Source organism: Leuciscus leuciscus, assembly GCF_965113295.1.
Source record: "Leuciscus leuciscus genome assembly, chromosome: 12".
Taxonomy (NCBI): Eukaryota; Metazoa; Chordata; class Actinopteri; order Cypriniformes; family Leuciscidae; genus Leuciscus; species Leuciscus leuciscus.
Window position 1 is genome coordinate 15,621,672 of NC_138736.1, and position 26,525 is coordinate 15,648,196.

Here is a 26,525-nt window from a genome sequence, read left to right on the forward strand (position 1 = left end):
TCTACCCGTTTGCAAAAGGTTATAGTGGTATGGGGATGACTGACTGAATTTCGCTCCCAATCGAGACGAGAGTTGCTGGGCGAGATAAATGCTAAAGCTGAGCAACTGGTGTTGGCAAAAACCCGTTGTTTGAAATCGGTCAGTCGGTGCATCAAGGCTCTACATTCGGTTCAAGACACGCCTTGTTTTGGTTTGGTTAAAGTATGAGGTGAGCATGACGTCCGGAAAGTAGAAGATTCCAGACACATTTTGGCATAAAGAAAAATCCACTGGGTTCATGCTTGATTATCATGAGGTATTCTGGCTTTGGTGAGTTACACCACATGGCAAATGATTTGGTTACAAACACCGAACTGCGTCACAATACTAATACCACCATTTTAAAGCTGAACAATTCAGGCTTGTTTTTTTTTTTTTCTTGTTTTTTTTTTTTTTTTGGTATGAAAATAAAGGAGCTGGAAGGCTATTGCAAGTCTAACTAATAAGATGCCTGGATAGTAAGCCGCGTAATAGCTGAGTTGAGGTCCACATGTAGAGGAACACAGCACAAGCACAGAGATGAGGAGCGTTTTGTTTTGACAGTTTGTCCTGTTATCTGTCTGGTACAGTTTGTTTCCCAGAGGCAGGTTTGCATCTACATCAGCTGGTCCTTTCGCACGGTTCCTGAAGTGACCAGCGCCAACATAGCGATATACATTTGCTCTGAGGCATTTAGTGCTACCAAACCCGTGGATCTCAAGATATTCTGAGTTTTTATGCAATAAACTTGGTTGGAGGTTGAACAGTCTCTTCCTCACTTGTGTCGTGTTGTGTGTATGTGTGTGTTTGTGTGATACCAGAGTCTAATAGAGCACAACACAATGTTCCTCAAGTAAAAATACCATTCATTTTCTTCACAAAGATTCGAGTCAATCTTGCTGCACTCTCATTTTTGAATATTTGAACAAATATTTTAGAACAAACTTCAAATATATAGTATGCAAGATGATTTAAATTCACAATCCATTAGTTTTTTTGTAATGTTCCATCTTGTAGCTATTTGGTTTGGTTCAAGGATCAGAACTCTTTACGGAGTAAGTGAATGGAAAAATACTTCCGGAACCAAGGCCATTGCAAAAACGGCAGTTTTTCGTGCTTTGTTTTATGTTCAGACACTGACCCATAAATGAATTTCTTGCAAGGACAGATTGTAAGCATTTTATACCAGTATTGCAAAACTATTAGGCTCTAATATTCTTAGTATAACTGCATGATGTGCAAAGCTAGAAAGGCATATGAACAATAAAGCTATTTCCCTGAACTTAATCAACCCTGTGTAAACTTGCATTCATTAGTAGACCTGTAGCGCTAAGGTATATACATCTAATTTGAATGGATAAATCTCACAAATCTCACAAACATGGTCAGATCATATTTCACCATAAAGTCAAGAGAAAGTAATAGAAAAAGAATTTTTTGTATAAAGTGAAAGTAACTTATTTTCAGATGTGTAAAGTCCAGGGGTCAGAAAGTAAAAGTCCTGCCATATGTTTATTCCACAAAAGTTTATAACAAAATACTGAGGAGGACTTCAGATATTTGATATATAGATCAAAATCTATATATATTTGTATATATTTAAATTAAGTATTTGTACATCATTGTAGTATATGTTGGACAGCCTTTCATTTATGATGATTTTAATAAAACAGAATCACTGCATAACAGTTTTTTTTAAGAAAAAATATGCAGTACTCTCATCAGAATCATTATTGCATAAACTCAAAAATAAAACATCTGGAAACATTTCAATAATGTACATTTTGGGGGAAATGCTTAATTCATTAAAAATAATGTCACAATAATAATAAAAATCATGAAAACAGACTTCATTCTCTGTATAGGGTTAGTTCACCCAAAAATGAAAAGTTCTGTCATTAATTACTCACCCTCATGTCGTTCTAAACCCGTAAGACATTCGTCTAAAATACTGAGCGGCGTTCTGACGTAGAACCTGGAAGCGCTGCACTGTATTTATAACATAAACAGCATGGAAAACTGACGCAGATGAGAAGAAATAGTTGAATAAAGTAGTTTTTGTTTGTTTTTTTGCACACATTAAGTATTCTCATCGCTTCATAACATTAAGGTTGAGCCACTGTAGTCACATGGACTATTTTAACGATGTCTTTATTACCTTTCTGGGCCTTAAAAGTTGCAATGACATTGCTGCCTATGGCTGGTTCAGAAAGCTCTCGGATTTCATAAAAAATATCTTAATTTGTGTTCCAAAAATTAACAAAGTTCTTAGGGGTTTGGAACGACATAAGGGTGAGTAATTAATGACAGAAATAAAAAAAATTAACCCTTTAAGGAAAATGTATATTTTTTAAATTTGAATGAAATATGACCTAGACATGTTTTTGTGAGATTTACCTGAAAAGAAATGCAACATTTCACTATAGAACAATAAAATGCACTGAAATATCTTTCAAAAACATGAATTTTAGAGTAGTGAATTTCTGTGTTGTTTTCATTGGGATTCTAATGACTGATAAAAGAGCAAACCACACTGTAGCACGTAATGTGGCTTGCACGCTTACTGTAGTGAGTCCAGTATCTGTGTTGTAAATGTGTTTTCTGTGTATTGTTCCCTCTCAGTTAGCTGGTCCAGGGTCTGCCAGTGGCATAGTGTGCAGCACCTCATCCAGCAGCTGCAGTGCCCGGTGCAAATGCACCTCCACCCAGCAGGGGGTGTGCTTGATGCTCTGCCGGGGGTAATCAGGCCCCCAGCCCTTCACGAAGCTCAGGCGCAGGATGCACAGCCTCCTGAGGTCATCCACACCAATCCCTGCTGCTGCTGAGAGGCCTGAAAATAAACATTTGTAAATTCACCAACCACTCAGTTTCTGAATTTGCACTGATTCTACAAAAACTTTATCTATTAAGGAATTAGGTTATCTAATAATACCCCCATTAAAAGCGGTTTTCTATCCTATGTTGACTTATTTCCTGTTGAAACAGTAAGATAGATGCATGCATTTATTACAGAGATGGTCTTAATATTGGGAGATACGATGGTCTGCGGCTCTACCGTTGGAGAAAGCGTAATGGCCAACTTGGATCACTTGTGACTTGATAACCAATCACATTACAGCTTTGACCTCATTGAATTTCTTCTCTTATAAAACAGCAATTTTTTCATAGTAAACTCTTAAAATAGATCAATCCAAAACAAATGTTTAATGACCAACATGTTAAAGATTAGCAGACAGGCAGTCGATTCATTAAGTGATGAGCTATTTCCTCACAAAAGCAGTATATACAGAAGCCTCTCCTCCATTGACACCCTTTAAAAAAAAAAAAACAGGCTGCTTTCCCATGTATTGCTGCGTTATGTTTTTTTTTTTTTTTTTTTTGCTAACCTTGGAGGCTTGGCTTAGTTTACTACTGCTCTCTGAAATGCTAGATTCTAGCTGGTCCGTCACAACATTCTGAGGTCAGTTATTCCCTGAAAATGGCCGTGGTCCAAAGCCACTAGAAGGCAAGCCTGCAAACCTTTATCCAAAAAAGCTTAACGGCTAATGCTAACACTGTTGCAGTACGCCGTTTTTTTATGGATGTCAATGGAGAAAAAGCTTCACTACACTGAATGAAACGCTTTTGTGAGGAAATAGCTTATCATTTAATGAATCGACTGCCTGTCCGCTAGTCTTCAACATGTTTTACGCCAAACAATACTTTTGTTGGGAGCAATATGTAGATTTTACTATGATAAAAAGGTTATTTTATAAGAGAAGCCAGAGAAGGGAATGTCGCTACAGGTAAGACTCATTTACGGCATTACCATAGCATTTAATAGTAATATTGAGTGATATATTGTTTAAAGAAAGTTAAAAATACTAATGCTTTCTTTCTTTGGCTTTCAGGTTTTATCAGTTATGATAAGACTTGAATTGTAATGACTTTTATAACTATTACAACAATTGCAATGATTTATGACTGCTGTGTCTAATATGCTTTTTAATGAATGAAGGTAAAAATACATATAATTTGAATGAATTAAATATGTATTAAATTACAATTAAGTTAGAGTTTAGTGTACTCTTAAATGTAGTTTTATGCGCCCTGCAGTGACTACTTTGCAGCTAATAAGAGATATTCACGAGAGATTTTTTTCCCCGCAGTAAAGCACATTCCACAAACAATGCAATCCTACTGTATGTTTACTAGCCATATAACACCAAATATAGAACATTTATTCACAAGACCAACACGCTAATAACCCACCAGAAACTGATTAACGTAAACTGTAACTGACTCACTGACATCACTGCCATTACACAATAGGCTGAGGTGCCTCACATGATCCAAGTTAGCTGTTACGCTTTCTCCAATGGTAAGAGATACAGACCGTCTCATCTCCCTATCCACCTTATTTTTTAGGTAAGAGCCGGAGCGGCCATTTGTAAACTTAATGTGTCTGGCTTCCGGTATCATCCGCTTCCAGTTATTTTTAGATGTACAAAAAAGATTGTTATGCTGCTTGATATTGCAAACTGGTATTTCTTACCCTATCATTTTAATGTAGTGGTTTAATTATAAACATGCTGTTTTGTAGCGCAAACAGTTTTACGATTTACTGCACTCTGTTATTCTTCTCGTTATTTCCCTATAGCGGCTAATGAATCTGAAGTATCGCACATTCACAGAAATTAGCTTAGTTCCGCATTAAAAAATAAGATAAGAGACAATCTCTGCCGTGGTCAATACAAAAGCATCGCTGTGTGATGACAGTCATCCAGTTATTTGATTCTTTCATGCCTCTCGTATTACACTCTCCCTCTCATTTCATTCAAATGCAGCTGGTGAATCTTGTGTATCAGTAATTGACTGTACTAACTGTAAAATAATAGGACTTCAGTATTAATGGTAGGCCTCCGATATAAGGCCTACTACGGTATTATAATATAATAAAGAGGTACGATTTCTTCTCAAATCAATATTTCATGACCCAGTCATTATTTATGTAGTGAAAAGCTGTGTACTAAGTAATAGGACTGTATCCCTCAAATGTTCATCTTGTTTTAACTTGTTTGTTCCTCTAGGTTCAAAGCTGCAGCTAGGAACTGTTTTTCCGAGCAGAAGCTTTTCGTTTAATGTGCTAATAAAATATTTCAACTCAAATCAAACTTATGTGGCAAGTGTCTGTGTAATAAGAGGGATAATGTACATCCAGTCAGTCGTTACTGCGAAATAAACTGCAGGGACCTGATCACCCTGTCAGGGTTTATTTTGCGATTAAAAACCAGCTGGATGTACATTATCCCTTACCTGATGACCTCAAAGCTAACAGACATCATCATTTTGACCTCATGGGTTTGTAGTGAATGAGGCAGACACTCACTGACTGCAGGCGCGATTCCACCAACACTTCCTGGTCCTGGAATATTCCCTGCTACCGCTGCGGCCTGCGCTGCTGCTGCCGCCTGAGCCGTGGCCGCCTGTTGCTGCATCTGCCTGTGGCACTGCCTGAGGTCAAAGACCTGCAGGAACAAAACAACACAATAACTCGTTCTGCTTTCAGCACAGCATTGAGGCACACAGACCTCGCTGCCGTGTCCTAAAACAATGGCTGATGAGAAGTCATTTAGACAGGCTTGAAAAAAGTGAAGCTCTGGATCAAGCAAATCTAATGTGACAGGAAGCAAAAATACACACAGAGCTCTCAAGTGTACAAAGGTATTTACTGCCCGTTGAGTCAGGCATTAAAGGGGTCATATTATGAGGACTTTTCCTTGATCTTTAATTTAATAATAATAATAATGTCATGTAATTTTAATCAAATTATATACAATGAAAATATTAAACACTGCAGCACAAAAGAGGCATTTAAAAAATTAAAGCAACTTTGTTTAAATTTATCTATTTATCAATTTGAAAAGTGATTTATTTACATTTTTAATTATATGCTTGTTTATTTTCTTGTTACTACATTTTAACTACAAAAAACATAATTCAAAAATGTAAATTAATCGCTTTTCAAACTAGCATAGATATATTTAGACAAGTTGCTTATTTCATTTTTTGAAATACAGTTTTTTGTATATAAAATGTAGTTAAGTGTAACAATAAAATAAACTTTTCAAATTGACAAATATATTTAAACAACTTGCTTGTTTTTTTTAATCAAATAAAAAAATTAAATAAGCAAAATAGATAATTATATAAATATATATATATATATATATATATATATTTGATGATGATGATGATGTAGTAAATATGTAAAATGTAGTTATACACCCACACACATATACACACACATACACATACACATACATATACATATACATATACATATATATATTACACACATATACATACATATATATATATATATATATGTATATATATATATATATATATATATATATATTAGGGCTGGGAATCGATTAAAAAAAATTAACTAATTAATTGCACAATTTCTGTAATTAATTGCAATTAATTGCGCTTCCCCCAAGCTTGTAATCATCAATATTTAAACTTAGAATCACCTAATTAAACAACACAGGAAAAAAAGGGAACAGAAAATAGCCCTATATTAAAATATTAAACATCAATATATCAATATATCAATATATTATTCTTTTTCAATAATCAATCAACATAATCAATTTAACAGATTATTATTATTATTATTATTTTATTAATTATTAAAACAAAATATAGTCCTACAAAGCTATTATTACCAGAGCATGTGATCAGAGCAGGTCATTTTACCATTGTTGCCCAGCATGGCTATACCAGCTCAGCAAACAGAAGTCAACAGAGAAATTTCACGTTACTTGAGTGGACTTTACTTTTCCAGTGCTTAGTACATGATTGAAGCCTTTGGGCCGTTAACGACAGAGCCGCCGACACACACACACACACACACACACACACACACACGGAACGGAGAGCTCGCCGCTGCTGGGCCATTAACGACAGAGCGAGCCGACACACACACACACACACACACACACACACACACACGCACGCGCGCGCGCGGAGCACAGAGCGCGCCGACCGACCGACACACACACACACACACACACACACACACACTCACGCGCGCGTGCGCGCGGAGCACAGAGCGCGACGCACATACCGAGCGGAAAAGACCCGCTCATGAAAGCTGCCCGAGAATGAAACCTGACCGCCGAACATGGAGGGGCGGGACGGCATATTTCGGCCTTTTTAAAGGGATAGTTCACTTTGAAATTAATTTTTGGTATGTTTTAGCTTACCTCAAAGGCATCCAAGATGTAGGTGTCTTTTTTTCCGGAGTAGTTTCAATTTTGATATTTTTAGGTCAAACCGTTCTTGTCTGTCAGTCATATAATGCAGGTCTATGGTCACTGTCTCAAAACAGCATGCACAAAGTCCAAATTAAACAATTCCCCATCGTCCAAATTAAACAATTCCCCATCGTAAGTACACATTGATGGCTTAAGACACGAAACGAGCGGTTTGTGTGAGAAAACGAACAGTATTTATATAGTTTTTGTCCTCTTGTAAACACACACACCCAAATGATCAGAGGACGCGGGTGCTTCGGTCTGCGCAAGCGCCGGAAAGCGCCGGAAAAGGTCAGAGGGCGCGGGCGCTTCGATCTGCGCAAGCGCCGGAAATAATCTCTCGCGCGTGTACGTCACTCATTGTTTACACAGAACAGAGATTGTAGGTAAGACGGCTAATCGAAATGGTTCTAATTTGCGCTTATCCAGGATGTTTAAACCGACGTAAAAGAAAACAATTTCGTATGCTCGCGCAAACTCATCCGGGAGTGGTGAGTTTTCACGAATTCCCAATTTATAATCCTTCCCTCTTGAAGTTATGGTTGATCGCTCTTCGGCTGGATATCAACACACCCATAAACGTACTAAAGTTGAGGAGGGTCTGCAGCGATCATTTTTCCCCTGATGATTTTATAAACCAAGGAGAGGATCGCATAGTACTGACATCATCAGCTGTGCCTATGGTGTTTTCTCATCCAACGGAGGTATGTGAACAACGTCTTTGTATGTGTCCTTTGTATTTGTAAAGCTGGCATTACATGAAATGAGCAATAAAATGTATTTCTGCACCATATATTTGGTAAGAATTGTTTTACATGAGAGAGTTATAAGATATGTTATAAGAAGAGAAGATATGTGTAGCCTATACTAAGCAGCTGCTAGTCAAACCAATGTGAAACTATGTGTACTACTCATAAGGGTGCAGTCAATGATACTACTACTACTACTAGCCTAATAATAATAATAATAGTAATAGACAGTGTGGATTCACGAGAGATCATTTCCGGCGCTTGCGCAGATCGAAGCGCCCGCGCCCTCTGACGCTTTCCGGCGCTTGCGCAGACCGAAGCACCCGCGTCCTCTGATCATTTGGGTGTGTGTGTTTACAAGAGGACAAAAACTATATAAATACTGTTCGTTTTCTCACACAAACCGCTCGTTTCGTGTCTTAAGCCATCAATGTGTACTTACGATGGGGAATTGTTTAATTTGGACGATGGGGAATTGTTTAATTTGGACTTTGTGCATGCTGTTTTGAGACAGTGACCATAGACCTGCATTATATGACTGACTAGGGCTGGGCGATATGGCTGAAAACTGTATCACGATATAAGTGTTTCATATCGGTCGATATCGATAATTATTGAATTTTTTTATAACATATTTAAAATAAGGACCAGTCCAGGAGACAAATATATTACATTTAAAGATTTTTTATTTTAAATTTAACCTACCTCTGATTATAATCCCATCAGTTAAAAAGGCAGAAATGTCAACACGACCATGGAAAACTCAAAAGTCTAAAATCACAATGAACACTTAACAATTATCTCTTAACATTAAGGTGCAAAATTAAAGAATACGTAAGAAATGCTTTATAAAGGGGTGGGCGATATGGCAAAAATATAATATTACGATTTCTTTCTATAAATTATATAAATCTATTTCTTTCTATTTTCTATAAATTATACATTGATACTTATTAAAGCTATTAATAAAGTTATTAGTCAAGAGCAGTGAGTGATTTTCTCTTTACATTTTGTTGTTTTATAAACATTAAAGGGATAGTTCTCCTAAAAATTCTAATTTTCATAATTTACTCTCTCACGTTGTTTTAAACTCGAATAAGTTTCTTTCTTCTGTTGAAAATAAAAGTTATTTGGAAGAATGTGGGTAACCAAACAGTTGATGTACCCCAGTGACTTCCATAGTATATTTTTCCTCCTATGGAAGTCAATGGGGACCAGCTACTGTTTGGATACCCACATTCTTCAAAATATTAATATTAGAAAATATTAGAAGGCAATTAATACAGGTTTGGAACAACATTAGAGTGCGTAAATAATGAGATAATTTTTATTTTTGGGTGAACTATCCCTTTAAGGACAAGCGGCAGCGTGTTTACTATTACTACTGTCTCTTTAAGAGCTGCGCGCGACGCGTCTATTATACACGCATTTGACAAGCAGATTTTCTCTCAATTTTCTCAAGTTTGCTTTCACTTTAGACATATCCGACTAGTTTATGTAAACCTTGTGTGTATAACAGTATTAGCAAAATAAGACTCGAAAGATAACTTAGTATTCAGGCGCTGGTAGACAGGCTTTTAGTGCATGTGAGCTTCACATGTATGCGCTGAGAAACTAGCTAGAACAGCGCATAAGCACGCGAATAACAGAAAAACTGACGACGGTCTTGCATAATCTGCAGACGACATTGGTCTGACTACGGTCAGACTTTAAGTCAGGCGAGCTGACTTTTTCTGTTTTATCTAGTTACTAGAGAGTGAGTGCCTTTGTTCATGCAATCAAACTTGCTTTGCTGGTTTCTTCCAACGAAAAAAATAAATAAATAATTATCGAACGTTTTATCGAACGCATTTTTTATTGATATTGATTACGTGTCTATCGCGATACATATCGTTATCGTTTTATCGCCCAGCCCTATGACTGACAGACAAGAACGGTTTGACCTAAAAATATCAAAATTGAAACTACTCCGGAAAAAAAGACACCTACATCTTGGATGCCTTTGAGGTAAGCTAAAACATACCAAAAATTTATTTCAAAGTGAACTATCCCTTTAATAGCAGACGCAACAGGAAATCATTAAAACGAGGCAAAAAAAAAAAGTGCTGCGTCAATTGCGTTATTTTTTTTTAACGCGTTAAACATTTCAAATTAATCGCAAAGATTAACGCGTTAATTCCCCCAGCCCTAATATATATATATATATATATATATAAAATATAGTGGGGGGGTGTAGTTACATTTGAAAAGTGATTTATTTATTATATTGAATTATTGTTTTTTTAATTAAAATATAGCTACATGTACAATAAAATAAACACGCTTTTTTAATTGTAAAACAAATTTTATTTTTTAGAGCTAAAAATAAATCTAATAAATTACTAACCGCCCACAATCTAGTTTTCTACAAAAAAATCCATTTTAATCATAACGTTGCACTATTTCCACCCGTAAATAATTTATAAAATATGATGATAACCCCCCTTTAAGCTTTTCATTTGTGACGTCCGCAGTATTTGTGGGTTCGAAGCTTTTACCTTTATGTAGGCCCCTGGGTAGATTTTGTGCACCGCATCTCCTGGCGCTCGGCCTGCTTCTCTGTCCAGGTAGTAACTCTGCACAAAGACGGCGTGATCGCTCATGCAGCGCATCCATACGTCGCCTTCTCCACGACACTCTAGCTGCACGCCTTTACCTATGTGCAACCTGCAGACAGGATGAGACGACAGCTGCAGAATCAATGACTGTAACATCAAATCAAACATCAAATAGTTACATAACACAATTGAACACATGCCACCGAGTGTCATAACCAAAACCAGATGCGCCTTTGTTGACATGCTTGCATTCTATATTGTCAGGTTGTTAAAACCAGTTATTTCCAGATTGTTGTCCTTGAATAATCTGTTTGTTTATTATTGTTCATCACAGTGTCATTCTGGCACAGTAGGCAGATTTTGCAAGAGCGTGTTAAGGTAAACATCAAACCTGTGAAATTCATCTATACACAAAACAAAGACTCACACACATATATCTATATATAGCCATTTGGTCTGGACAGTATAGCTTAATATTTGTCAGCCTTTTGACGATATTAAGAGTTTTATGGCAATATTTACAAAAAAACAACAAAAAAAACATACCTTTCCCACAGAAGAACCAAAATTTCAACCTTGGCCATTGCTGCCAAGTAGATTAACCACCATAGACAATATCATGTTTACATGCACATCATTTTCTAATTAAGGTTCATATCATGGTTAAACTTTTATTTAAAAGATGATTTAAGCTTTTTAAGTTTTAATATTTTTATATGTGCTTTTGTCATTTTTATTAGTTTTTAGAAATTTGAGAACTTATTTATTTCAGTTATTATTTCAACATTTCGAATTTTTTTAACCTTTTCATCTAATATTTATATTTAATTTTAATTCAACTTTATTTCAATTAACTAAAATTATGTTTAATAGTTTTAGTAAACAATAACTTAATTCAAACAGTTTTGTCATGAAGTAAAAAATAAACAAAAAAAAAAAAAAAAAAAATGTATTGAAAAAGCTGAAATCAAATTAAATGTAAATATTACATGAAAAAAATTTACTTAAATGAAAAAATTGGAAATGTTTAGAAAAATGGCCTGACAACTAACTTTAAGTACTAAAAAACACAAATGCAATTTTTTTTTATTAATTGTTGCTGTGCCCGAAATCGAATACTTCGCTACTACATACTCATAGTATGTGAAAAACAGTACGCCGACAGAGTATAAAGTATCAGAATGAATAGTATTCGAAAACAGTAAACAAAAAGTCCCCGGATGATCTACTACTTCTGGCGAGATTCTGAAGTGTGCATTTAATGGACACTTTACTATCCCGTGAGGTCACTGGAGGGGATTGATGAATGGCAGTGAAGTGATGCAACTGACACTGGTAGGTCACATGACAGTAACATAGCGGATGTAGTACATCCGGATTTCATTCATACCAGTACCCACATTCATACTATATAGAACATAGTTTCTTAATGGTCGCGAAGTAAATTCAAATTCAAATGTAGTACCTACTAGAGCCCTGCACGGGACTGTTTTCTTAATCCCGCTCCCGCTGAATTTCTGACCATTACCGCCCACTCCCGCAACGTGTGCGTTCCACTCCCGCCCGCACCCTCAAACATTCTGTTACAGCTTGTAGAAATTGTGAAAAAAATTACACCAACATTAGGGCTATGCTAAACATTCAAATAACAGAAATTGCGTTTAATTACACTGACCACAAGATAAAGTAATGCTAGCACGGTAGCACCACAAATGACAAACACATTCAGCCAGCTTTTTATTAAAACAAAACATCCAATCTAGTGGAGCCTAAATATATATTTAAAGTCCCCCTGTAGTCAATAATTGTATCCCTTAAAACTCACCTTTGATCACCAAATTGGCATATTTAAAAGGTTTTTTCCTTTGAACATTATTTATTCATGGCTTAAAATAGATTTAATAGCTAGTAACTACACCCTTGCTTCATTTAGTATACGCCGAGCCATGAATATGCAAATGAGCCCCGTCTCCACTAAGATCCCAATCCCAATGCAGCCCTCTAGTACCTACTCAAACAGCATGCCATTTCGGATGCAGCGCGTGTCTCCTTCTCGTCCAAAAATGTCTTTCTTTAAAGGACAAGTTCGGTATTTTACACTTAAAGCCCTGTTTTCAGATAGTTTCTGATGAAATACAATGGTTAAGATTGAAATTTGGACAAATGCTGCTGTCCCGAGAATTTTAGGTTTTTGTGTTAGCACCCCCCACCTATACAACGGTTGCATAGGTGCACTGGAAAAATCGTTCGTTTACAAAGACGTGAAACTCACCGAGTGGTCAGGGGTGTTCACTGATATGCTCACACAAAAATCACTGCAAAAGATGCTTTCAAACAGGTGTTTTACCATTCGTTGTAAAACTGTGGACCTATTTTTCCAAACGCCTCACACCCGTACATTCTTCCGTTGAGAGCTTGAATAATAGACTCTCCAGCCCAGTTGGTGGTGATAATGCACCTTTTCCAATTGCAAGCAAACCACTGGCATTTCATTGAATACACAGAAGAAGAAGCGGCGGAGTAATACCAGAGCCCGTCTACGGAGAGCCTGTCCACTCCCTATTAAGCCCTATTGTACCGAATTTTGGTTGTAGTACCACCAGAGTTCCACTGGGGGCGCTCGCCATGAGTGCAAAATGAATGGGAGTCAATGGGGCTAGACGGCTAAATTTGTCTCTTTCACCCGATTGCCGTTGAGAAATCTCAGATGTGATTGTAGATTTTGCAAGTTCAACATGGGTTTTAGGTCGAAAGTTGAATGAACGAGTACTTATGTCGTTTTGATTTCTTACAGGTTGAGTTGTTGTTGCCCATAACACGCTAGCATTCTGCTAATGACGTCAGCATTCTGACGTCATTGAAATTTTGAAAGACTTTTTTAAATCAAATAAGTGACTCTAAAAAATCTAACACCCAGCAATGTGTAATTTCTTTGCATCTCCTTTCGAATACAACATTCAAATTACTAGACAAAAAATTATATCCTGAGAAAAGTGGATTTTGAGGGGTATACCGCCATTGACCTCCATTCATTCTGCACTCGTCCTGTGAGCGCCCTCATATGGAATCAGAGTGGAACTGCAACCAGTTCAGAAGCCGGAAGTGTAGTGAGAGTGAAACTTCTCGCCATATTAGACATTCTCTGGTAATACCGTAAAGGTGCTGCGGTCTCACAGCACGTCCTATACAAATCAATGGAGTTGGACAAAAACTACGATAAAACCTGTTGGAAAGCATCTTTTGCAGCGATTTTTGTGTGAGCATATCAGTGAACACCCCTGACCACTCTGTGAGTTTCATGTCTTTGTAAACGCAAGTTTAATGCGTTTTAGGAAGGATTATTCCAGTGCACCTATGCAACCATTGTGGAGGTGGGGGGGTGCTACCACAAAAACCTAAAATTCTCGGGACAGCAGCATTTGTCCAAAGTTCAATCTTAACCATTGTATTTCATCAGAAACGATCTGAAAACAGGGCTTTAAGTGTAAAATACCGAACTTGTCCTTTAATAGCCGACAACTGTCTGTATATACTAACACCAGTAATTACCTTCTTTATTTTAATGCCATTAAAACTCAATTTTTAGCACTTTCACACTCTAAAGTTGTGATAAAAGAAGAAATATGGAACTAATCTACTGGCACTGGTCTTTAGAAAACTTTATAGCTAAATAAAAAGCACATTAAAATTGTAATATTCACAATGCAGGTTTTATATCTGCAACAAAATAATACTGCACAAATCATAAATATTCAGTATATCACCCAGCTCTGACAACCACACTAAGATATTTTTTCACTGGAACAGTTGTTGGATTGCGGCACACATACCTGGCCCGCTCACTGGCGTCTGTGCGGTGCACATTACTAAGCTGACCCAGGCAGAAGCGGTCACCTCCTGAGGGGTCCACATACCCGTCAATCGTCACCACCGGACAGCTGGACAGCACTTTAAACATCTCTCCAACCTGCACGTCCATCTCAAAGTACGAGATGGAGCACCAAAACTCAGGACCTGTTGATGCATCACATATTGAACTGTAAGTCTGAGAGCATAAATAGAAATTAAAGTGTACAAACCGTTCAAAAGTTTGGGGTCAGAGAGATGTTTTAATGCTTTTGAAAAAAGTCACTTATGCTAACCAAAGCTGCATTTATTTGATCAAAATACAGTAAAACAGTAAAATTGTGAAATATTACAATTTAAAAGAACTGTTTTCTATTGTAATATATTTTAAAATGTAATTTATTCCTGTGATGCAAAGCTGAATTTTCAGCTAAGTGTCACATGATCCTTCAGAACTCATTCTTATATGCAGATTTGCTGCTCAATAAATATTTCTTATTATTAATGTGCTGCTTAATATTTCTGTGGAAACTGTGGTTCATTTTCAGGATTCTCAGATGAATAGCTTTTATTTGAAACAGAAATCTTTTGTAAAATATAAATGTCTTTACTGTTACTTTTGATCAATTTAATGCATCCTTGCTGAATCGATGTATTAATTTCTTTCAAGCAAAACTTTGAGATTATATAAAGTAGAAACCTGGATGGTTGGAGACTGGAGGAGGGAAAGATGCTGTACTGTGATGTTGAGACCCTGATAGAGGAAGATATTATAATGGATTAAATTAGTTATATATAAAATAATGGTATATTTGCATACATGCATATTTAAGTGAAGTGTTCGTAGTAATGTTTAAGGCAAACGTACAGTAGTGTGGGTGGTGGAGAGGAGGTTGGTGGCCGCGCCCATTTTGCTGGGGTCCTACAGGAGTGTAGGAGGCTGTGCTGCTGCCTGTCCAGGTTGCTGCAGCAATATAGAGATTAAAAATGTTTTGTATATGAAGCAGTGAAAATGCGACAAGTATTTTATCTGTCTACACCGAAAAAGAAAATACCAAGCAACATTCCAAAACCACAGCCAATTAGAATATATTGAATGAAGGTTAATATACAGCTTTGTGGGATTTGGACCAATGATATTTCACTGTGGGCACTGGGCAGGACTACAAAAACAGAAATTTTGTCAAGTTGTTAATAATAATAAAACTATAAAAAAATGTCATTGATTAAAATAAAGCTGAAATAAATATTTTATATAAAATATAAACAATAGGTAAATTTAATAACAAAATAAATTACAATTAAATAGAAATATAAAAAAACTAATACACATGACAAAAGCTCATAACTACTAAAACTTAAATTACAATTAAAATGAAAAAAATAAAAATAAATAAGAAAAAGCTGATTTAATATATGATTAATACTATAATAGTATATAAATAACAGTGATCAAAAACTCACATTAAAATAAACAAGATTTATTATTTGACATTGTGACTGGTTATGAGAAGTGTAATTTACTGTGAAAGGAGCTTTGTGTCTGGGAGTGTTTGGAGCCGTTGTAGCCATTCTGGTTTGGTGGAGGCTGGGGTGGGACAGGGGTCTGTGGGGGTCCATGTGTGGGGGTAGAGGGGGGAGGTGTAGGGGTCATGACTTGACCCTGAGGAGATGCAATCTGTAGTAAGCCTTCACCATGACCTCCCTGCATCGGCATCATAGAGCCTGAAGCTGAAAGACATGAGAGTTTGGAAGATGACACAACGACACTATTACAACTGCACAATTTAACCTCCCAGAGTCCTCTATGGCCAAAGGTCAGCACTTACCGGTGGGGGAGAGGGGCATATTAGAGTAAAGGGTGACCGGTGGGGGTGCGCGGGTGGGTTCTGAAGGCAGCTGTAGAGGAGGCAGTGGCTGACCGTAGTGGTCCGGAGGGGGGAGTTTCATCACCCCCTGGTGGTCCTGCTGGGGAGGCAGGCACGGGGGAACGTCCATCTGAATGCAGTCGTGGCTGTACTCTTCCTTTATCAGTCTGCCAGTGGGACCTAGACACCAGCCAGAGGACAAATTATGCTCTTTTTACTGAATCGGTTCATTTAACAATTCACTGATTCATTTGGGGCTTAATCAAATCAGTCAATCTTTTTTGAACCTGTGCGGAATAGTAAGCAATTTTTCACTGTTTATTTAAGCGTAATGTTGTCGTTTTTATTAAGATCCCAATGATTTTAAAATCTAAATTAAAATCTAAATTAAATCATATATGTTTACTGTTAAAAAAAGGGGTCAGTGAGATGTTTTAATGTTTTTGAAAAGAAGCCTCTTATGCTCACCAAACTGCATTTATTTGATCAAAAATACAGTAAAAATATTGTGAAATATTATTCTTATTTTCAATTTTATTATATTTGAAAATATTATTTATTCCTGTGATAGCAAAACTGAATTTTCAACAGTGTCACATCCTCCAGAAATTATTTTAATATCTTGATTTGGTGGATTCTTTGATAAATAGAAAGTTCAAAAGTACAAGAAATTATTTTAAACAGTATTTTTTGTAACAATGTAAATATCTAATATCTATCAAATAACACTTAAAAGACGTTTATATTGTTACAAAAAAAACTATTTCAAATAAAAAAGTGACAAATATCAGCAGAATGTGTGTAACTTACCCGTGTTTTGAAGACTGAGACCAACTTGAGAAGAGCAAAAAAATAAATAAAGAGAGAAAACAAAAGAGAAAATCATATTGCAAATTGACCAAACAATGTTTTTCTGCACTGATTAAAAAAAAAGAAAAAGCATAACACTGTAGTTTCGAGACACAGAATGTGCTGCACATAGCTCAGTAATGTCTTTGTTCATGGTGATGAATAAAAGGATAGCAGACTCACCGATGCCTGGTGACACCACTCTCTCATAATGGTAAGGGTTGACACAGACATTATCGTATTTGAGGTCAAATGCGTACTGGCAGAATTTCACATGCTTGAGCTCATTCTTGTGAAGGTCAGGCCAGCGCCACAACCGTGCGTAGATTACATGAGGGAAACCTTTACGCCCGGCAACCTGCAGAAAGAAAAAAGAAGAAGAGAAGAGTAAAAGAAATGTTCATGAGGAGTACAACATAGTGTAATAATACTAAAGGAAAACAGCACAATCTCTTATACTGCACAATTAACAACATAGATATTAACCAGTCATGAGAAAATGTTAAACTTTAAAATGTTCCAATCATTATTATAATATAATTGACTGACACTGACACAATTCAATTCAGTTCATTTTCTAAACTATTGATTAAATGATGCAGCGATATATAATGATATCTGAAATCGGTTCATGATTTTGTTTAATTTGATTATTTTGATACATTTCATAATTATTAAAAAATGATTTAGCAACACTAGTAATAATAAGAATTACTAAATTCTGATCAGTACAGAATTATTTTAGTATTTTTAAATACTATTATAGTATTTATTTTATTTCTGTATTTTCAGGTCAGAAAATTTTGTTATTAGTAATTAGTATATTTTTCTCTATAGCTTTAATTCACTTTTATTTCAGTTGTAGTAATTTAGTCATTTAACTTAAATGTATTTATTTCAGTTAACATTTCTCATTTTTGTTTATTTTTTAGTTCTAGTTAACAATAACAACTCAGGTTCAGCGCATTTAATTTTAATGTCAGATTTATGTATTTTTAACCTCAAGTATTGAATACACACAGCATGTCTCAGTGCATATTTGGTTCAGTAGCATATTCAAACTGTGTGAAATACATGTGATTTTGAAATTACAGCTGCAATTTATATAACGCAGTTTTGGCTAACAACGGATTCCTCGTACTCCTTAGCATAAGCATTGTTTTAAATTTTATTTTTGGCCCTTATGTCTATTGAATGGCCAGAGACTAGAGACTGAAACCGAGATCAGGTACTGAACATTGGATCACATGACCTATTGTGAAACCACTGCCAGTCATTTTTCTGCTAAGGACACAGCAACATGACCAAAACACTTTACCATAGCAGCTATTTGACAGGTATGCAGTAGTATGACAAAAGAGCATCACATGATCCTGAAAACACAGTGAGCGTAAGGTCATGTGTTGAGTTCTGAGTCCGTCTCACAGCTGCCTGTGCTTGTTTAGTGTAGTAGAACAGCAGGGAGGACGTGTGTGTGATATGATAATCCGTCGTAGATTAACACTAAAGGCATGACACTACAGTTATGCGCTAGCAGCATGATACTAGAGCTGAGGAGAGGGATAAATCCAGCTGTCAGTGCCATTTAGGACTGAAGACGGCCTGAAACAAAGACAGAAATGTGGTGGGGCTGGTAACCAAAAGGGCCAGGGTTCAAACCCCAGAGGGGACAAGAGAGCTGCTGAGGTCCAAGTGGACCTCCTTTACACAACAGAACTTCAGAAAAACATTGAAGTTATTAATTACTATAATTTGTGTTTAGAAAACCTACTTATTGAAACACATCTGACAAACATTGGTGAACACATTCTTATATTAGTGATTTTACTGCGGTTATAGGATGTTGTTAGGCATAACGCTTTACAGAGTGCCTAAAATCCCCTTAACGTAGGACTGGGTGATAAAACAACATTGATAGCTATGTATCGGGCGGAAAATCTAAGTTAATAAAAGGTATGGTTACATTCATTCTTTGTGGAACAAACATGTGGAATGCATTCCACTCATTCCCCATTAATGGTATAAAATATCTTGATAAATATCAATGTCAAACAATAGGAACATATGAGAAAGAGACCTTAATGTGGTCAAATCAGAGTAAAACATGACTTATGTATTTTATTGGGCCAACAGCCCCTTGCAAAAAAGTTGACTTTAGCATACTTTTAAAATAAAAACAGTACTTATTACGGAAATGATGAAGTTTAAAAGAATATACTTAAGTGTGAACTGAATGTAATGTTTTTAAGACACTTAATTGCAAGAAAATGTATTACAGTCCTAATAAATACATAAATCTATGTTGAATGCGTTTAACTGAACTTTAAAGTGTTTTTGACCCACTTAAGTAGGACTTAAGTACATCTTTATATGCAATTGCATAATTACTTCTATTGTCTTTGAAACATGGTTAAAGTGTACCGCCGAATGTACTGACAAGCATTTATGGTAAACTAAAATTTATTTTAATGTCATTTCTAATGAAACTTATGTCATGGATTTAAATATATTTGTAATCACACATTTTTTTAAATATTAAGTTTCAATTTAGTACATTTAAAATATATTATATTTCCTTTAAATGTAATATCAAACACACTAAAATTATAATCAAGGACTTTGCATGTGGTTTAGCATGTTATGAGTACATAGTACAGCTATTTGTAAATGAATGTCTCTCTTTTTGCGCTCACTGGGCCTTATATATAAAACGTGCGGATGCACACATTTGATCTTAGAGTGTGTTTACGCTAAAATCCATGCAAACGTTCATATTTATAAAAACAGTCTTAGACATGAAATAGTGCTTAGCGCCACACGCCAGGGTCTAAGCAGACGTACGCACTTTTCCTTGCGCCAAAGAGTCGGAGTACTGCAGGTATTTGCCATTCTCAAGTAAAGGATTTTGACTTTGACTGGTCCTCTTTTATATGTTAATGACATCAATTAGGCGGTGTTTACAAGGCGGAGATCTGAAACCATTCAGCTGCGCACAATTTCAAGATCATTTGCGATTTATAGATTTCACATCTGGAAGAGAGGCGTACGCACATTTTTTGTGTGCGCACGTTCGTTCTCTGCATCACACGCATGTAGGACAGTTTATAAATGAGGCCCACTGTCTCTGGCAAGGTCAAAAAAGGTAACACATTACGTCTCGCTCAGTAGTTCGGTTTTATTGCATCAGGTTCTCCATTACTGCACATTCACAGTTTCTTCACTTGTGCTGCCTAGATTATCATCACATCTTGTGTGTAAAGAATAGAGCATACTATCAACCAGCAGCCCTTCTACACAGAGGAAAAAATAGACGGCCTTAAGTTAACCCGGCCCCTTTCCTGTGTTTTAGACAAAACAACCTTCACAACCTCTCCTCCACCCCTCCCTCTAAATCTGCCCATACGAAAGGGTGGGGAAACTGCGCAGACATCGTCCTTACTCCATATAAACCACCACTTTAACTTTGAGGTTGTTGAGGTTTACAGTAAAAAGGCCTTGTGATGAATGTCTCTCTTTGTAGCTGCTGTCAATCATCTAGTATCCATGGACACTGACGCTACAGGCAGGAAGCTATTACAATTGTTGAAGCTTCGACCGCATCAGTCTCCCATATGAAAGCCGTATGTTCACATGTGGGTGGTGTGGATTTGATTAGCGTTGGGCCCCAAAGCAACACCCAATCACAAGTTTATTCAATGGACAATGCTTTGATTATTTACATTGTCTAGCTTTATTTATGGCAGGATTCACAAATAGATTAGGGTGAACACAATTGTGTGAACAATGTTGAACATTTTTCTAGGCAGAGGGAAGAGTTTATACAGTGGTTGACCGATATGGGTTTTTTAAACGGCCGATGCCAAAAAACGATATCTAGAGAGCAGGACCGACGATGAATCTTAGACAGAATCTACAAACTTTCTCGCATTTCTGTTCAAGTTCTGTGTGCTGCTGATGACCAATATAATACCAACATACACTACCATTCAAAAATTCAGGGTTAGTTAGATGCTTTTGAAAGAAATTAATACTTAGATGCATTAAATTGATCAAAAGTGACAGTAAAGATTTCTATTTCAAATAAACACAGTTTTTTTGGACTTTCTATTCATTAAATAATCCTGAAAGAAATGTATCTTGGTTTCCACAAAAATATTAAGCAGAATTACTGTTTACAACATTGATAAAAAAAATTTTTTATAAAAGGCTCTTGAGCAGCAAATCAGCATATTAGAATGATTTCTGAAGGATCATGTGACTCTGAAGACTGGAGGTATGATAATGAAAATTCAGCTTTGCCACGAAATTCTATTCAAATAGAAAAGGAAATTATATTTCACAATATTAATGTTTTCACTGTATTTTTCATCAAATAAATGCAGCCTTGTCGACCCCAAACTTTTGAATGGTAGTGTTATACAATTTGATGCCAAATTAGAATTTTAATATTTACTCAAATGAGAAACAATTTGCCATAGATTGTTAGAAAACTGTTAAGAATTAATTAAACAAAGGAAGCTTGACCGAAATGTTGATTTCCATGACATATTGTACTTCTTGAAAGGTTGAAACCATTTGGGTGTATATGGGATGTTTATTTATTATTATGTTATAATTACTCACATTTTTTTTTCTAAAACAAAAAGTGTGCATTATTCATTGACAGCACTTGGAACGGACACAAGCGGAAACAAGCAGGGAAGGGGGCAAGGTTATTTGGTTATATACCAAATAATCAGCTTGGGAAATGTATTAGTCTATTGCTGTTTTTTTGCCTTGTGACAAATACACATGATGTCTGAACAGGTCCCATGAAACTCTAAAAACACCTTTACCACTGTGTCAGGTCCAAACAAAACACAATGATGACAGAATGACAACCTAAACAAACAGCTATACGTCCATGTCTGAAAAACCTATCTAACACCAAGTAAAGCAGACAAGAATAAAATCTGCCAAATGAAGAAATGAGTCATCCATTCAGTTCATTCAGCATTAACATTTGGAGGGATTCCTGTAATTCACTTCTAAGAGCATTAAAGCAAATGTTAATGGTTCAACGTCAATTACTGTAACTGCGGTTCACCTGTAGGCGTCCGTCCAGCGTCCTCTGGATGGTCACGCACTTGCTGGGGTGGACTCCGTTGGTGGTGATGGCGGTAATGAGGGAGTCCAGCTCGTCCTTTTTCTCCTTCAGTTTCTTGACCAGGCTCTCGATGGCACGCTTGGCGAAGCCTTCGTTTTCGCCGCCTTGCCGGTGGCACATGAGACTGTGCACGATACTGAGGCAGGCGTCATTACTGTTGGGAGGGTTCACGGACATCCTGCTGCTCTGACAGATGGGAAAACAGAACAGCAGCATCAATACACAATACTCTTACACACTGCATGTAGTATGCTAACACACAGTCAGTACTGTAGTAATTATTCATGGAAATTAGCGGTACAATGCCTTATCCATTATAAATCCCTTGTAATATATATAATACACGTATAGTATACATGTTATACTGCCAACTATTTGCTGAATATAGATTTCAAAACAGTGGGAATTGCACTACGGTAAACCTGTCAAACAATAGATAAAATTGATGTTAAATGATCATGTAAGTGACTTTTTCATCTTGGAAATAGATTATTAGGTTATTTTATACAGAGCCAAGAACATGGCCACAAATTATGAATTTGTTCCCCCTTCTTTTTCATTTGGTTAAACTGTGGCGACCTTGTACAAATTTGTTCCTTCGTTTTAAGTAAACAGTGGTCACGTTGTAACAATTTGTTCCCTCATTTTAGTTCAAACATGGCCTCCTTGTACAAATGTGTTCCCTCGTTTGAATTAAATCGTACTGTACTGTATTTGTTTCCTTGTTTTCATTATGTTAAATTGTGGCCAAGTTTTACTTATTTTTTCCCTTGTTTTAGTTCAATCTTGTAATCTTGTAGTCCAATTTTGTATTTTAAATTACATTATGTAAAATGTCTTTACTTTTAGCAGTCTGATCAAAAAAAGAGATAATTTGTTATGGAAGGCCAAGTCGAGTGTATTGGACTACGGGATACAGTATTCCATAATGCAGTGTGCTTTGTCATATTACTGCACATGTTTGACAACATAATAGGTTATTTGCTTCATGTATACATAAAGAGAAAGTGCATACTTTGCACAGTATATACATACTGTATACAGCAGAAATAGTATGAGTAGTAGTAGATTAGTATGCAAGTCCAAAAATAGCAGGCAATGTTTGAAAGAGCCAAAAAGCAACAGCATTTACAGCGGGGAGCCATCCAACCAATAAATAGCTTACTTAAATTCTCTTTGCACAATAAACTGGGATAGGAGAAAGCGTTTTAATATCCAAAAACACTTTATGCATATGCCATAAGAGACTTAAGTAAGATTCATTTAAATTCGTGTTTTGTACATAAGTAGCAGAACTTCATGGAGCTGCTAAAAACCCCTGTGATCTTAGCATGAGATGTTGCAAGTGCAAAAGTGTACGATTTCTGGAGTGCAGTAATTGAAAGCTGGTGGAGCGCTGACGGATCCTGGCACTTCAGATCTCTGAGCATCATCAACTCTAATCTGGGGGAGCTTTTCTGAGACCCTTATTATCAGACTCAGTGATGCTCTCCATGTCTGCGCAAGTGGCCCTTGAGGCATGAGCGCCAGAGGAACAACTTTACATTAGGACACAATCTACAATACTCTTAGATGAAGTAACAGATTTCATACACTGTAATATTTGAGAAACGGCTTCTTAGTTTTGACTGACACAGTCATGCATTATTCCTTTCTTCGTATCTGGGTGTATTACTCAGTTATTTCATCATATATGGTACAATGTGCTTGAGTAAAGCATGCATGGCGGCCTGATTAGAGGACATTCAGATCCAGTCCTTGCTTTATATCAGTTATAGTATAATGAAACCCCAAGGTTTATGATCCCATCATAAGATACTGACTCTGATCAACAGATTTAACATGCAAAAATATCTGTATTACGAGAAATAACAATGATAGCAGGCCTAATTATTAAGGAGATAAACAGAGCCCTAATGCTTAAACTATACAAAACCTTAGCCAAGACATACCCCCTTACTGTAGAATAACAGTTAGTATTCATAAAAATGTCATTCAAAGTTAAAGCCAAACTGTTGACTGCTCTGCGGGCAAACAAATGCAGCGGCGCAGAAGCCATATTTGGTCACATGACGTCATCGAGTCCGCCGTCTAAACATTTCACGAGCTCCCGTTGGATATGATCACAGTTGAGATGACATGCAACCCGTTTGTGCATTCCAACTAACTAGTCGGAATTCGGATCAATAAAATCAAGGTGAAGTGCTGAAGGAACAGACTCTTGGTCGTGAACTTGCAGTGAGAAGGTGGACATCATATGTCAGTGGCTCGAGACAGTATTCAAATGCTAGACAGTAACGAGATATTTCAAAGCTCAGACAAGGGCAGAGATGAATTATTACGACACGAGAAGGCACACCTTTGACGTAATATGTTTTAAACGAGGCAAATGTATCGCCAAATCGACAGTCCTGATCAGTTTCCAATAAGGTCTCGAATGGTGCAGCGTGCGTTTAAAAATTAATAAATAAGCACATAACGTTACATGTACAAAAAAAATACTCACACATCGGTCGTATTGTTAGAGAATTGCAAAAAGCAGTCTTCTGAACAAGGACGGAGAGGTAGAAATCCGCGTCCCCTTCCCCCTCCAACATCTAATTTGAGTCGATACCGGACTATCAGGCTCGCTGTCTCCGTCCGCGCATCCTGCCGCTCTCCTCGCGCTCGTCGCTACAATAACAAAAGCGGGTAGACATTGTGCGCGTGAGCGTCTCGTCCGACTCAAACCAATAGGAGGCCGAGTCTCAAAAGGACGGCGGCGCTCATCCAATCACGGCGCGGCTCTCACGGCTGGGCCCCCGGGCCGAGGTCTGTCTGGGTCGCGTCTGGATTGACATATCGGCGCGACTGTTTTTTTAAGGTGGCGCCGCTGAGATTACTCCGCCCCATATCAACTCACCCCGCCCCATTCATCCCTGCTCAGTTTCCATCGATGATTGAAATTTACAACAGCCAGCGATGGCTACTTTTAGACTACCTCCCCAGTGGCGCATGTAATAGGCAGTAGAAAACTTGTATCATATTCTTAAGTCAGCTTTAATAAAGGACTAAAATATATGCAATGGGGCCCAATGATTTGAGACCACATTGAAAATCCCTGATTTCGTCCATTTAAACCTGGAAATAAACAAAACGTTGTAGGATTATAAAACAAAGAAATAAAATAAGAAGACTTATATTGGGGGGGTTTTTCGATGCCACGGGCACCCAGATCATCCTGGTCCGAGGGCCCCCCATCCTAGGCAGTTATATATTTTCATATAGGCTATAAAGACCAAATTTATACTGTGAAAATTAATATTATAAATATGTATGTACAAATTTGTAACATTAAGCATGTGAAGACACTTCAGATGGTGGTCAGATGATCCAGTGTTTTCACTACTTTTAGACACAAAAAGCTATATTTTTCAGGAACAACATACAGTAGCATGCAGTTATCTTTAAGTCTAGTGTGCCTATGCAGTCACCATCAAATATAAACAGACTCCAAATGGCCTTTACTCTTTCGTTTTACTTGATTTCCAGCAATCTGTGTTTAATCTCTCATCAACAAAGCCACTTTTAGGAGGCCCCTCATGTAATTCCAACTTCCTCCTTGATAGATTCCCTCCCTTGACCTTTCACCTGTCCTGAAATCTTTTCCTAACCCTCTCCCTTTCAGCTAAAACAAGAGGTCACCTTCATCTGCCCTTTCTTATATCCTCTTACACAGCATGCACTATTAACGTAAGACATGTGCATACCTAAGATTTTACTGCTGATTCAATTATAATGCAATGCTATGGATTCTGAGGAAGTTCATTTTTTCCATCAAATTGTATTTCTAAACACTTCTATTGACTTGGTCTGTGATTTGTAACCTCGATCTACATGTAATTATGACACTCCAATGTATTATTATTAGAATTAAATTAATAGTAAAATCAACATCAATGAATAGTATTTAGTCCACTGAAGGCTCTATAAGCAAAGTCTATTTTTTAAATGTTTAAATTGTTTTCTGTTTTTTAAAGGGATAGTTCACCCAAATTGTGACTTCATCTCACAAGTCTGACTTTTTTTTATCTCTCAATTGCAAGGTTACATCTCAAAATTATGACTTTTTTTCTCAGAATTGTGACAAACTCACAATTGCGAGTTAT

General features: G+C 36.8%; 1 protein-coding gene across 2 annotated transcripts; it reads right to left on the reverse strand.

Annotated features, from left to right (window-relative positions):
• Positions 1-401: 401 nt before the first annotated feature.
• smad10a (SMAD family member 10a) lies at positions 402-25,235 on the reverse strand. 2 transcript variants are annotated; one of them, XM_082185218.1, is made up of 12 exons: positions 24,884-25,235; positions 22,318-22,563; positions 17,415-17,589; positions 17,193-17,216; positions 16,344-16,562; positions 16,039-16,245; positions 15,383-15,478; positions 15,215-15,268; positions 14,499-14,682; positions 10,609-10,777; positions 5,387-5,525; positions 402-2,848 (listed from the first exon to the last, which is right to left on the reverse strand). In XM_082185218.1, the coding sequence occupies exons 2-12, from the start codon at positions 22,552-22,554 to the stop codon at positions 2,637-2,639; spliced, it is 1,716 nt and encodes a 571-aa protein (XP_082041344.1). In that variant the 5' UTR covers positions 22,555-22,563; positions 24,884-25,235; the 3' UTR covers positions 402-2,636. The 2 variants fall into 2 exon arrangements, with proteins under 2 accessions (XP_082041344.1, XP_082041343.1); XM_082185217.1 differs by having other exon boundaries at positions 22,318-22,558; positions 24,884-25,234.
• Between the last annotated feature and the right edge of the window lie 1,290 nt (positions 25,236-26,525).